Genomic DNA, 15,115 nt, shown 5'->3' on the forward strand with positions numbered 1-15,115 from the left:
ACCAACTTCAAAACTTTTGCAACAAAAACTTTCAACTTTCATCACTGAACATCTTTTTTGATGGTATCGTAATGAACCAAACCAATACCGACCAAGTTTCCACCTCAGCGCATCAGTTCAAAGCAGCTACAAGGAGAAGGTCTGGTCTATCTGGATCATTTCGTGTTTCCAACGAAGGCGTTTTCACAAATCAAGTTCAAGTCGTTGCAGCGCGTGGGGTCTCCAACTTGTGTAATCTTAAATAGTAGAAGTAACCACTTTAAAAAGTTTTATTAGCTAGCATTTTACTAATCACCACATAGAATAATAGAAATCTTTTGAATATTACTGGTAGGGGTTATAACGTAAACTTGACTCAATGGGAAGTTAATCTTGGATGAAACAAACAAACAAACAATATAAAACCTCCATTAACCTTCTTTCTTTTACACAACTCCACGGTGCAGATCCGAGGAAGGAGTTTGCTTAAACAGTTGCCATCATATCCTCTTAGGTTTGTCTCTTTTATATTATATTTTGCATGCACGGCTTTGTAATTTCTATCAGTTACATTTTGTTTTCTATTTCATATTAATTATTATGTTGTTGATTTCGATCTACGTACATTCAGTTATCATTAACTAATTAACCCTTGTTAGAATTGATGATTTGTACTGTTTTCACTCAATTTACATGCATGATCGATCTCACTTATTATGTATAAATTGAAAATTGTAAAAAAATCAATCTAGCTAGTTCTTTATCCGAGGTTTCTCAGTTTGATACTCGTCAATATGATTCAAAAATGAGTGATTTGTAAGTTCTGATCATCATGTATACATACATATTTTCTTACACACATTAATTAAGTATTGAACCTTTTACAAATCTACTTTGGAAAACCATCTTGACAACTAGTTATATAGTTATTTGTTATCTTATTTCTAATAATGTTCATTTGTTAATTCTCTACAGACTTTCATCTGATGTGCAAGATAATTTATTTACTTCTTATGATGAAGTTTATAATAGTTTTGATGCAATGGACTTGCCAGAAAACCTCTTGAGGGGCATTTATGCATATGGTATATATGCAATGCATACTATAACATTGCTAGTATATATATATATATGATATTGCTTATTCGAATCAGTTTTATGAAAATAATAAATGTTGTAGGATTTGAGAAACCGTCAGCAATTCAACAAAGGGGAATTGTCCCATTCACAAAGGGTCTTGATGTGATCCAACAAGCTCAATCAGGAACCGGAAAGACAGCAACTTTTTGCTCAGGTATCCTTCAACAACTTGATTATGACATTGTCGAATGCCAGGCTTTGGTCTTAGCACCAACATGTGAACTTGCACAACAAATTGAGAAAGTCATGCGGGCCCTCGGTGACTGCCTCGGTGTCAAGGTTCATGCTTGTGCGGGCGGGACCAGTGTTCGTGAGGACCAAAGGATTCTCTTGGCTGGGGTTCATGTCGTTGTTGGCACTCCTGGTCGTGTTTTTGATATGCTAAGGAGGCAATCGCTTCGACCAGACTATATTAACATGTTCGTGCTTGATGAGGCTGATGAAATGCTTTCACGAGGTTTCAAAGATCAGGTGCGTCAAATGAACAGTAATTAATTACTGTTTGGTGTAAAACTAAAAGTTACACTGAGGTTTTTTATATAACATATAAACTTGGTGTAAAACTAAAAGTTACACTGAGAGGTTTTTTATATAACATATAAACTATATGTTATATAAAAAACCTCTCAGTGTAACTTTTAGTTTTACACAGCTTATATGTTATATAAAAAACCTCTCTGTGTAACTTTTAGTTTTACACCAGACAGTTAATTATTGTTCATTTGACGTACCCGAACATGATTTTCATTCTTTTTTCTTCCAAAATGTCATTTAATGCTCCATTTTTATTTTAAACTCTATATTTTGTTTATGAATCTGGCCCTGCAGATTCAATCAGTCCGACTAGTGAACCAATAACGGGACTGATAAGGTAATAAAAACATTTTTGGATTATTAATTAATTAATTTATTTATTGCATTCAGATCTATGACATATTCCAGCTTCTCCCAACAAAGGTTCAAGTAGGAGTCTTCTCAGCAACCATGCCTCCAGAAGCCTTAGAAATAACAAGAAAATTCATGAACAAACCCGTCCGAATCCTTGTTAAGCGCGACGAACTCACCTTAGAAGGCATCAAACAGTTTTACGTCAACGTCGAAAAAGAAGAATGGAAGCTCGAAACCCTCTGCGACCTTTACGAGACCTTAGCCATCACTCAAAGTGTCATATTCGTCAACACACGCCGCAAAGTCGACTGGTTAACCGACAAAATGCGCAGCCGAGACCACACTGTCTCGGCCACACACGGGGACATGGATCAAAACACTCGTGACATCATAATGCGTGAGTTTCGATCGGGTTCTTCACGCGTGTTGATCACAACTGATCTTTTGGCACGTGGGATTGATGTCCAACAAGTGTCACTTGTGATCAACTATGATCTTCCAACACAACCCGAAAATTATCTTCATTGTATCGGACGAAGCGGGCGGTTTGGGAGAAAAGGCGTTGCTATTAATTTTGTGACCGCTGAAGATCAGAGAATGCTGTTTGATATTCAAAAGTTTTATAATGTGGCTGTTGAGGAGTTGCCATCAAATGTTGCTGATTTGCTTTAATTAATTAAGGTTAGTGTTTGTGTTCTTCAGTTAGAAGATGAGGTGAGTGAGGTATTGTTCTTGATTTTCAAACATGTTTTTTTATCCTAAATCTGGTAGTTGAGTTGGCATAATATATAAGCTTATGTCGCAATTATTAGTTAGTTAATCATAAACAAAAAAAACTTATTTACTAGTCATTTTTTCTAAATTGTTGTTTCATGAAATAAGTAAATTTGATATTTTTGTTGGTTTTTAAGGACATGTATAATATGTTACAAGTAAATTTGTAGAAGCATGTATGGAATTTTTCCTTAGATGAATAATTAGTAAAATTTTGTAACATTCTAAAAGTATTTTATAAGATTGACACACTTAAAAGTAGGTTGACTTAAAAAAAAAGTTAAAATGATTTTAGTGAAAAAAACATGATAAATAGGTTGAATTTGAACCATTCAATATTTTTGCTTAGTCTCGAAGGTTTTGAGACCTTATGCCGTTACTTTCTCCTCATCAACAATAAGAAATATTATAAATTTATAAATTCTAATATATGAATATTTCAACATTTAGGGGCACGGTTTTGGACCAACAAAGGAGACCCCCACCCCTAAGTTTTAAATACTATTTGCTATATCTTATGCCACAAGAAAACAATAAATGTTTTAAGAAATGTCATGCGGTTGTTTAATATGTCCATAAGCGACACGATTTGGGCACGCGTGGAATCAAACGTCATGCAAGCCAAATTAAACTTTCAACGTGTTATTAGTTCTTGTTATTTTATTATATGATATATGTAACAAATCCACTAATACATAACATATTTATAAAATACTGATTAAAGTTTTGAGTAAAGTAATAAACACTTAAATACACTTTCAATTTACCTGCTTTCATTTTAAATATTTACAATAGTTATCTTAGAACAATTGATAAAATAACTCAATTTATTTTTATCATTTGAATTCATGAAAGTTGTCTGATTATTTAAGATTTATATAGATTTAGTTACGGCTATTTTGATATAATTGAATTTACAAAGTAAAGATTAGAGGAATGCAATTGAAAATTCAACGCTTAAAATGGTATTAGGTTTATGGTTAAATGATTAGTTGGTTAATAAGCTAATGGTATATGAATATTGACTTATTGGGCTCTTCTAGAATATAAAATTACTACTGACTTTATAAATGAGTACAATTTTAGAATCCGGATATTAAGTTTGATGAAAACATATTAAAATTTAAACACCACAAATTAAACTCTAAGATATTGTCTTTTGTGATTCATAGTTGAAAAATCATTTAAAATACCAATTTTATAACACACGCACCCGATTAAAAAAAATACCAGTACTGAATATATCGATCTTGAAAATCAATAACAATATCAAAAGTGTTTGATACGGTATAATATTGAAAGAGAAATGAAATTAAAATACCAGTAAAGTAAGGAAGTTACAAAAAAAAAACAGATGCCAAATTAATACCGAAGATACCCGACCAATCTACCTCCGTCTGTATGTATATATATATACACGCAGAGCTATAGATAGAAAGAGAGATACGATTTGCGAATAATAATTTAATACCAACCGCCTAATCCTTGTTCTGACTTTGCATTACGACTGACTGCATCCAATTTGTGTCAGATTCAATTCAATCCAACAACACACTGTTAATAATGTCGTCGTCGTTATTAGAGAGGGCGGATACAGGTACACGCGGTCAGATAAGACGGCGGACAAGTGTGAAGTCTGATGCCGGAATCGGAGACGCTTTGTATGACTCTTCTTCGTCTTCCAGAACGAACTCGTCCAACGATGGCGATAACAACGAGGATCAACAGATCCGAGCTGATGCTGATATTAATACAAAAGAGGAGGAATCGAAGAAGAAAGGTGAAACAACAACGATGAGTGTGTTGCAGTATGCGTATCGGCCTTCGTCTCCGGCTCACCGCAGAATTAAAGAGTCTCCTCTTAGCTCTGACGCCATCTTCAACCAGGTTTTACTTTCCTTTCCTTTAATGTTATCTATATATATTAATTAACTATTTGTTTCTTTACTTGCTAATTCTAGGTTGAGTTAGTGATATTAGGTCAATTTCAGAGACTTAACAGTTTTTGTTCATCAGTTATAACTGAAATTATTATTGGAACAATGCTGCTTGGCTTGAATTTATAAACTCAACTAATCATTTACACTTTATTATTTTTAAACTATATATATGCTTGTCAAATGATTACTTCAGTACTATGCTCTATTCCTTGTTTTCATTCAGTTCATTTCCATTATTGTATTCTTACTTTTTAATATTTAAGACATTTAACTGGAATGGTTTATTAGAAAGAAACTGTTGGCACTTGGCAGAGTCATGCAGGCCTCTTTAACCTTTGCATAGTGGTGCTTGTTGCTGTAAACGGTAGGCTAATTATTGAGAACCTGATGAAGGTAAGCCGATTGGCTTATATTTTTATTTTTTATATCAATCATTAATATACTGCTAACATCATCCAAATTACATATGCAGTATGGATTATTGATCAATTCCAATTTCTGGTTCAGTTCAAGATCATTAAGAGATTGGCCCCTTCTGATGTGCTGGTAATTTTATAACCGTATAATTAATAGTTACTCTATTTTAGTAAAACCGAAACACTTGACTTGGAGGCGCTGATTTCTGATTTTTCATGCAGCATCTCTCTTCTCGCCTTCCCTCTTACTGCTTATGTTGTTGAGAAATTGGCATGGAAAAAACGTATATCAGACCCTGTAAGTAAATTGCTATTAGGAAATTGTATTAAATTGACAGAAGTTAATTAAGTCTGATCTACTCTGGTAGGCTGTTATCACTCTCCATGTTATAATAACGACAACTGCGATTTTATACCCAGTTTTCATGATTCTGAGGTCAGTTTCTTTACACTCTCAATTGCTTGTACATGTTTGTTATGTGCTTATTGTCAAGCTTTTTGAAGCACAGTCTCAGTTTACCTAGTTTTCATTATGGTAATAGGATAGTCATTTGAAAATATTGAATAAAAAGCTTATAAATCGCATGAACCATTCTTATGTGGTGGTTTAAGATTGTGCAAAAGAGAATAATTTCTGCTTACAAAACCCAATAATTGAATTTGAGACCTTATGTATGCAAGACATAATCCATTCTCACGTGGTTGATTAAAACCGTGCAGGTTTGATTCAGTTGTTCTGTCAGGTGTTTCATTGATGCTTTGTGCTTGCATTAATTGGTTAAAGTTGGTATCTTTTGTGCATACAAATTTTGACATGCGGTCCCTTGTGAATTCAACTGATAAGGTAAATTTTTTTTAAGTTTTAGAAATGCTGAAAATAAACTGATAAGGCACATTAGGAGGTCATGTTTTGTCTTCATCGGAAAGCAATCATGTTATGTGCTACAAATCTGAATTTATATCATATGGGATGCTTTTTTAATGTACTCGCATATTGCATTGTTAGGGAGAAGCGGAGTCCAGATCTTCAAATATTGAGTTATTTTATGATACTGACTTCAAGAGCTTGATTTATTTTATGGTTGCTCCTACTTTGTGTTACCAGGTAGAACACTCAATCCGTCACTACTCTCTCTCTCTCTATATATATATGTGTGTGTGTGTGTGTGTTTTTTTTGGGGGGGGGGGGCTTGTTCATAAACATTGAACTGGTCGAACTGAAGCGAATCGGTCGTTTAGCTGGTTTAGAATTTATATGGTTCTGCTGATGGTTTGTTGGAAATTTAACCTTTATTTTCAAAGGTTCTTCCATTATATGTATAATAATCATGAACCATCTTTGTCATTTTAAATTATATAATACAATCTGACAATTTATTTTTGTTATCATTATTATTATTTTCTTATGTCGAGGCATTTTTTATTGTAGATGAGCTATCCCCGCACTGCATTTATTCGAAAAGGTTGGGTGTTACGGCAACTGATCAAGCTAATAATATTTACAGGGTTAATGGGATTCATCATCGAACAAGTAAGCCTGTCCTTTTATATGGATGCTACTTTGTTGGCTTGTGCCTTTTTGCTTCCCTATAATCATTTCAAGCTAATATGGCGTGTGTTATCTACAGTATATCAATCCAATTGTAAAGAACTCTAAGCATCCATTGAAAGGAGACATTTTATATGCAATTGAGCGTGTTTTAAAGCTTTCAGTTCCAAACTTATATGTTTGGCTCTGTATGTTCTACTGTTTTTTCCACCTTTGGTAAGTCTTCGCTGTTTTAACATTTAATCATTCTTCTTAAAACTTTGTTCATAATCATCATCTAGTCGCATTTACATGCATTATTGTATTGTAGGTTAAATATACTTGCTGAACTTCTTCGTTTTGGGGATCGTGAGTTTTATAAAGATTGGTGGAATGCACAGACTATTGAAGAGGTAGTGATCTGTTTACAATTGTCTTATTCTAATATTGTTTTCCTTTGCATTGCTACCAATACTTGCTGATATAGCTATCTTTGCATACTTCTCCGTGGATGCTGCTATAGTATTGGAGACTATGGAATATGGTAAAGCTCAATGTTAAAACTACTTTCCTTCATTTCATTGTATTTATATTCTTTTTTTTTCCTTTTGCTGCTGCTATATTCTCTGATATTGATAGGTATATAAATAAATGCGTGTGTATTGAAGAAAAAATGTTTTTCCCTTGTATGTAACATAGTTTGTTTATTATTATGCAACCTGAATATACTTGTTTAATTTCTTGCAGCCTGTTCACAAATGGATTGTACGGCACCTATATTTCCCATGCTTGCGCAATGGGATACCTAAGGTAATGACTTATTGAATATATAGCTTTTATTCACCTTCTTAAATTCGTTCTTGTTCTTTGTGAATGATTGTTTGTGGCCCTTGGATTCAGGGTGCTGCCGTGTTGATTGCATTTTTCATGTCTGCTGTGTTCCATGAGGTATATTTTTCTCTTTATTTTTTATTTAGTTTAAAAGCATCTAAGCTGAGCTGATTTATTTATACTGGATATTTGATTTGTGTTTTTTTTATTTGGTTAAGCTTTGTATTGCTGTACCCTGCCACATATTCAAATTTTGGGCCTTTATCGGGATCATGTTTCAGGTAGCGTACATCTTTTCCTTCTTTTACTAAAAGTATTGAAATGGACGAGTCAGTGGTTTGGGTAACATGCTGAAATGGGTTTGAATCGGGTAATCTTCAAGTTATATGGGCCAGATCAGATTGGGCTGAATCATAATGGTTCTTTTCCATTGACCCGCTTGAGATTTCTAACTCAAATTGACCCATTCACACGCAATCATTTACTAACATAACTACGCTTGCCTTTATATACGTGGATCAGGTGCCATTGGTGCTACTCACGAATTACTTGCAGAACAAGTTTCAAAACTCAATGGTATCTCATTATTTTTTATCTAGAACCCATCTTAGGTATTCTCCTTGAATCTTTAATTTTAGCCTGTTAAAGCTAATATTTTTTTTTCGTTCAGGTTGGAAATATAATCTTCTGGTGCTTCTTTAGCATCCTTGGTCAACCCATGTGTGTATTACTCTACTATCACGATGTCATGAATCAAAAGGTGAATAGCAAATAACTCAAAAAAAGTATACAAAAACTAGTTTTTAAAGGCATTTTTGTAGGAGGTTTAATGTGAAATCCGTTGTCTTTTGTAATATCATGATGATAGATGTTTATTAACTCAGCTGTATCAAACGTGTCAATAGTAATACCTTAGATATACAAGTGACTCAACCTTATGAATTCTAAGGTTTACATGTCATCATATTGATAAAAATTTTCGAACTGTTTGAATCCGAATTTAGTGAAACGTCCGGACTACACTACTTTTTCTCTCTTTCGTCTTATTTCTGATATAGATTCATCTTAACTTGTTGTGAACCCCTTATCAAAGAGAACATAAACCTGTATAGCAATACTTATATATACTCTAGTATCTTAGGAGACAGTCTGACATCTGGGCTGGGTTTGGGTGATGGGATTGGCCCGAAATTTCCTGGCACAATACAGGGAGATAAGTTAACTTGTTCGAGGGCTTGAAATTGTAACTCGGTTGGGTAATTTCGAACAATGCCAATACGTGTCCCAGTTCCCAAGCCCCACGTGCAGGAAATGCAGTTATCTTCATGAAAACGGGCCGACATGTGAGGACCTGTTAGACCTTGAGCAAAGCTGGGTGTGATTGTAAATTCTGCATTAGTAGGTGTACGTAGAACGTCTTGTGGTTTAGCTTCTGGAATGACTATCAGTTTGGGCCTTTTTTCAGGCTGGGTGACCTTTAACGAAGAGCTTGCATCGTCATCGACTGAGCATTTCTGCATAAGTTTTAAACCAAAAAATGATATTGATACGCTAGTTAAGTGACGCAACTCATTAATGCGTCAGTGTACATCTTAACAAGCATGGTGAGTAATTAACGTACCTTAACATGTGTGAGATCAACATGGTTTTCCTCTAAGAAGCTAATGAAATCCCTGAAGTTTTCTTCAGTTGGGAGGTAGTGACCACTATAAGGCCAAATAGCCTGAAAACCAATGACAAATGTTCGAATATTGTATCGTGGAAGTACAAGGATGAATGCATTATGGACTTGTACCTTGAGAGTGCCTTGATGAGCCTCCAGTCTTCCGGCAGCAGTGGTTGCAGCGCCTGCTAGAAAACTTGAATGTTGAAACAAACCTTTCTGTTTTCGGCCAACGTACAAGATTTTTGAAGTACTAAGAACAAAGATCCATTTAGAACCTTCAACTGTTTCCAAAAGCAGACCAGTTTGTTTGTAAACAAGCTTCCCATTTTCAACGATCACTTGATATGATTCTCGCTCTTTCTGTTAATCAAAGGTGGCAAAACATTCATCGGTCATAAAGTGTTGTGATAAATCCTCTGTTTTATAGTAGTGTAAGCGAGTAGTAAACTTACGGGGCCTAAGTATTGGATGCATTGATGTTGTAAGTGGAACCTTGGACATGTTTCAAGGTTTATTTCTTTGCCGTCCCCAACATCCAACCTTGGGTTGTGTCGCAACTCGCAAATCTCTCGATTCAGTTAGCTGTACCATGAGGTTTAAAACTTTGTACAATGGTTGAAAGAAACTTACCAATAGAAGAACGGTTGACTCTTTCACTTTCGAACCAGATATCATAATATATGCGCAAATTATGACCATATCGTGGGTCGATCTAAAAATTAGCAAGCGAAAGAGAAGAAAATGTTATAACCATTTCAAGAAATCTTGAGGTTCGCACCCATTTCAGGATAGCAATGATAATGAGAAGCTATTTGCTATGAGATTAGTTTTAAAACTTGTCGTGGTTATGGAACAAGTATATGCCTATTATCGTCACTTGTCGTCCACAAGCATGATCGGACATATGCCTTTTGTGTGGGGATGAAAGATAGAAACAAGAAACCGCGGAGAGAGGAAAGAGAAAATGGTAGAGTGGTTGATGGACTCTCAACTCTCCTCATCCATCATTAGACCATGTGTTAGACTATGCACATTGTTAAGGTTTAAAAATTACAACACCTACAAACACGTCCAATCATATAGTACATTAGATTTTCACTAAGAGCATCAACAATGCACGACTTTCAAAAATGCGTCACATCATATTCCAAACATTCTTCAAAATCGTTTATTTCTTCTACACACCAAACATCCACAACGCACACCAAAATACTGTATGTGAGAGAGAGGGACCACCATGTCTGGACGATGGTAAGGACTTCAATTTTAGCCAATGCTCACGACGCCACTCTGTTGGACTTAATTCCCGTCGTTGACTCAATGAGGCGGGTTGGACCGACCCATCGAGCCTATGATGGATTGGTGTCTTGTTTATCAAGTTTAGCACGTGACTTGGTTTACATGGAATAAATTACTTAGTGAACAAGTCGAGCCAATGACTTGGACAACAAGGAATTTATTTATTAATTATTATTTAGATATGTTTTTACCAATTAGTATTTGAATATGATGGTTTTTGTATTCTAGTCTAGTTGGGTTTTCAAATCTAAATTAGTATATATACCCGAGCTTGTGGGTTATATCAAGATGAAAAAGTAGAAGAGTTTATGTATTGTAATTTTCGAGCTAATGAGAATTACGAGATCGAGCTTATAATCTAAATACCGTTTGTGTTTTTCGATCCCGATCACCAAACTTCACACTCGTCTGTCACATTGAAGTTTGCTTTTACAAACTTCCAACGGGCCAAAGCGTTGGAGGTTCTTAATTGATACTTCAAAATACCTATTTTCTCTTTATCCATACAAATACCCATACAAATACTTACATTTCAACCCAATCACCATTTTTTTAAATTTATTATTCATAATTAAATTTAAATTTCATTAGAAAATGAAGTAATTTGTAAGTTTTTAATTAGGTTATATAAAAACAAATAGAGTTAGCAAAATAGTTCATGTAAATTAAAGTATTGTTCTAAAGAATAAAAATAGTATAAAACATGAAATAGATAATATTTTTGTTATAAAATATTGCATATTAACCCAATATTTATTTTAAAATTGATTTGAAAATAAAAATAAGGTGGTTTCTCATATATAGTTTACAAGTAGTTGAAACACCTCAAATCAAATATAAAAATAAATAAATAACTTTTTAATGAGCTCACATCACCTCAAGGGGGTGTTCTTGTCAGAACACCCCCTCCATTGTTGCCCATTCAAGTGCAGTGCCACTCATCTCAGGGGCGGCTAAAATGGTGAATGATGCGCGAAGCCTAATACATTCATTTATCTTTTGTCAACTCAATGTCACACCACCATTATTTATTTCACCAATGTGTTTCAATCTATCTTATTCCTCTTATTCATTATTCATTTTTCAAGTTTCAACCATTCTTTTTATTTTTTGACACTGATAATATTATTTAAATTTAATTCTCTTGTATAATATATATAATGAAAAATAAAGATAAGATTAATAAAAAAATTCATTCATAATAAAAAATAACATGATATTACATAATAAAAATAAAAACATTTCAAATCATTTAAAGAAAACATCTTTAAATTTGTATTGTAATATTTTTTTGGGATTCATCAAATGAAGAAACTACTCACAGCTTCAAGCCAATGCTGCAAGGCTAACTTTTGAGCTTTCTCATTCTTGGATAGGCCTTTTCCCACTTTAGCAGCTCTAGTTCCTGCCCGGGCCCACCGTGAAACCGCAGTTTCGCGTTTCTCAACGTTAAAAAACGAAACCGAACTACGATCCAAAGCTGCAAAATCCAATGCCTTCCACCTGCAACATGTCACCCAAAGACAGAAAACCAAACTTAGCCTTGGACTTCTTCAGTCAAACTATTTTCCAAAACGGCGTAAACTGACCATAATTCTTCGACAACAGCCGCACAGTCAGCTAGGTTTCTTCGAGTACGATAACTTTTGTATATTTTCTGAACCGTAGTAGCAGCAGCATTGAGTTCACTATCAGGACGAGGCGAAACTAATGCAGTTGACTCAGCAGAAGTCAAACTAGCCGTATTATATTTCAAATTTTGGAGTTCTGGATTCTTGAAAGAAAAATTGGTTTCAAGCATTATCTTTAAGGGTTCACTACTTCACTGTACTTCATCTTTTCTATTTAGTTTTGTTTTAAGTAGTAGATTGTGTACTGCAAAATGCTCCAAAAGAGTCATGACATTCAATATATATTATGCAATCAAATAACCACATTGGAAATCTTGAAAAATAGTACCAAAAAAAGTATATATATATATATAAAGTTCATGATAACAATATTCAAAATAAAAATTAGTGTTACTCACAGAGCTATATCTCCACTAAGTGTGCTGATTTCTAACCTAGAATGTATACATGATATTTTCACCTATTTATAGAAGAAGAACCCCTCAGGAGAAAAAAGGGGGGGGGGGGGGGTGGGAAATAATCTGAAGGTATCAATAAGTCTAGACTAACATTATGTTTTACTCATTTGAGTATAGTAAATACTAACCCAAATTTTACTTTACTTTCCGGTGAATTATTAATAAAATTTTGTCGGTGTCCCGTCTCCATTTAAAAAAAATAAATATAGACGCTTGATCAGAAAATAATAGTTAGTTTGATTTTGATATTGAGTTATGTGAACAAACAGAAGAAACACGTGCTTAGTTTAGTTTAGTTTAGTTGAATATAATATATACTTGAAAATTTGCTTACATTGAATGAAGGATATCGTGTGATATATTCTATGTATCTACATTATGTTGTTACTAAATGTGGCAAGGGATGAACAAACATATAGAAATGGAGAGAGAGAAAATCAGTCAAACAAAGGAAGAGATCGACTCCAACATAACTAGAATTATAGTAGCACATTTTTTTATTGCTAGAACCTAGCTAGCTCTTTCAGAAATCACCATCTACACTTTAGGGACCTGAAACTGTGTTTCTATAATCAGTAATATTAACATCTTTTTGTGTAATTATATATCATTTTAAAGGGTCTTGCAGAGTAAAAGTTCATACCATATAAGAAATAATAATAAATCAACTGTACATTAAACTAAACATTCCTACCAAAGAGTCTTACGCCTAAGGGTATCAAGGTGTAATATAAATGATGATTCTCTTATGAGGTTGAGGCTTCAAGTCCCATAGCAGACATTGTGTAAGATTAAAGAGTGTGTGCAAATGAACCAGCATGGTCAAGGCCAAAACACAACAAAATATTTTATGTGTCGGGTTATACTTGATGTGATTCTTGGTCAAATCGAATATTAATTCGTGAAGTCATCGATGCTCACAATTTGATGAAGGAAAATAAAGTTTGGCTTGGGCGTTCCTTCAGGAAATCATACTACCGGCTGCCACTTGACAGTCGTTACCAGAAAAGCAAGTCTTATACTGCCATAACTCATAATCCATAAAAAATGAAACAAGTGAAGATCAAGTTTGGTTCTCTGAACCTAAGCCTCCCACAGGCCACAAGTGGAGAATAAATGTTTTTTTATTCGTGCAAATTTTTGTAATAATAATTAATTTTAATGCATGGGAGATGAAAGTATTCATAAAATTTAAGGAAATGGGCTATGATCTTATGGTTCCAAAATTTATGTCTGGGGCTTAGGGCTACTCTTTGGGCTTTTCCTATTTGGGCTTTTCATTAGGCTGATGATTTGTTCATTGTATCGCCCCCCTGGGACTTGGGTTAATGTCGGTTAAGTAAAGTTAAAAAAATTCATGACGTTTAGGTTGGTTGTTATGGGGCTACAAAGCAAAAGAGGCCAACCGACTGGCAACATCATGGAGACTTGTTAAAGGGAGGGTGTTAGGGAGACTGGATTAACATGGTAAGACTTGTTAACGAGACTTTTAACAAGGAAATGATGGGGCCACCCCAAACAACCAATCACACTTTATATTTCGTTTTTTTAATGTCTAGTTAACCATGATGCACAAGTTAACAACTAAAGAGTTAGTTAAAATCTCACTAACTACATAACAGTAACACGACGTTTTAACTTATAAGTAACAAACCCTTGTCAATAAGTGACAACATCAATGTGTCCCACTAGTTATAAAAGTAAATTGTATATATCAGAAGTGACAGAAACAGACTTTAGTGATTCCTACCCCATGTTTACGTGTCTTCCTGTGATTCACACACTTTCTTTCACCTTTTTATCTCTAAATAACTGTAAATATAATGCATCTTTTTTAATTATAGAAAAACAATTTATTTTGTTGACAGTGATAAACCAAATATTTTGTTCTCCAACAAAAAATTGAATCTATTAAATCTAGCCTATCATTATAAAACGGTATATAAGATGTGTACATGAATCTATTAAATCTAGCCTATCATTATAAACCATATTTTATATATAAATTTCTTATTACATATATAAATCATAAGTTTACATATGTGTAAAATATATGTAATAATAATCTTACATATATGTAAAAAAATTAGATATGTGTAAAAACTAATTTTCATAATTGTAGTTGTAAATATAGATATAAAAAGTGTTAAAACTAAACTCAAATGACACTAATATGCAAATTTTTTTATAAAAAACGTTAGTTATTAAATAATTTAACAGTTCTGTACACCTCCAAAATCCATTAATTAATTATGCATCCGACTCAATTATTATTCGTAGGCCAAAATGGGACACAAGAGTTAACTTTCCAGCTATAAGCATGTCCCATTTTACGGATTTAACCATCAACGTGCAACTCTCATTCTCATTCTCATTCTCATTTTCATCTTACTAGTAGTTGAAAATGGCTGCCGGCGGCAGTGACTCTACAAACTTAGGTAAAATAGAATTCAGCCAATCTTTTCATTTCAGTATGTTAATAATTTACACTAATTAAATTCTGTTGCTTTCAAAAATTAGTTATAGATGCTATTAAAAGGTTTGATTTCATTTTTTCAGAGAAAA

At 33.8% G+C, this 15,115-nt stretch overlaps 2 protein-coding genes and 1 pseudogene across 2 annotated transcripts; 2 read left to right on the forward strand and 1 right to left on the reverse strand.

Moving 5' to 3' along the window:
• Positions 1 to 727: 727 nt before the first annotated feature.
• Positions 728 to 2,725, forward strand: LOC143595717 (eukaryotic initiation factor 4A-8-like; the record flags this gene model as incomplete). The annotated part of the gene is made up of 4 exons (XM_077074667.1): positions 728 to 795; positions 955 to 1,064; positions 1,160 to 1,590; positions 2,044 to 2,725. Coding segments are annotated over 4 exons (1,245 nt in total), but the record flags the coding sequence as incomplete, so codon positions are not given.
• Positions 2,726 to 4,344: 1,619 nt separating this feature from the next.
• Positions 4,345 to 8,297, forward strand: LOC143595718 (diacylglycerol O-acyltransferase 1-like). The gene is made up of 16 exons (XM_077074670.1): positions 4,345 to 4,668; positions 5,034 to 5,114; positions 5,194 to 5,267; positions 5,360 to 5,435; positions 5,506 to 5,573; positions 5,858 to 5,981; positions 6,144 to 6,242; positions 6,567 to 6,668; positions 6,766 to 6,902; positions 6,997 to 7,078; positions 7,189 to 7,209; positions 7,413 to 7,475; positions 7,566 to 7,613; positions 7,715 to 7,777; positions 8,019 to 8,072; positions 8,167 to 8,297. The coding sequence occupies exons 1-16, from the start codon at positions 4,345 to 4,347 to the stop codon at positions 8,269 to 8,271; spliced, it is 1,521 nt and encodes a 506-aa protein (XP_076930785.1). The 3' UTR covers positions 8,272 to 8,297.
• Positions 8,298 to 8,545: 248 nt separating this feature from the next.
• Positions 8,546 to 12,283, reverse strand: LOC143595720 (IQ domain-containing protein IQM1-like; annotated as a pseudogene).
• Between the last annotated feature and the right edge of the window lie 2,832 nt (positions 12,284 to 15,115).

The sequence above is a fragment of the Bidens hawaiensis genome, unplaced genomic scaffold (assembly GCF_021521415.1).
Source record: "Bidens hawaiensis isolate Kalapana, Puna unplaced genomic scaffold, B.hawaiensis_p1.1 tig00045495_1, whole genome shotgun sequence".
Taxonomy (NCBI): Eukaryota; Viridiplantae; Streptophyta; class Magnoliopsida; order Asterales; family Asteraceae; genus Bidens; species Bidens hawaiensis.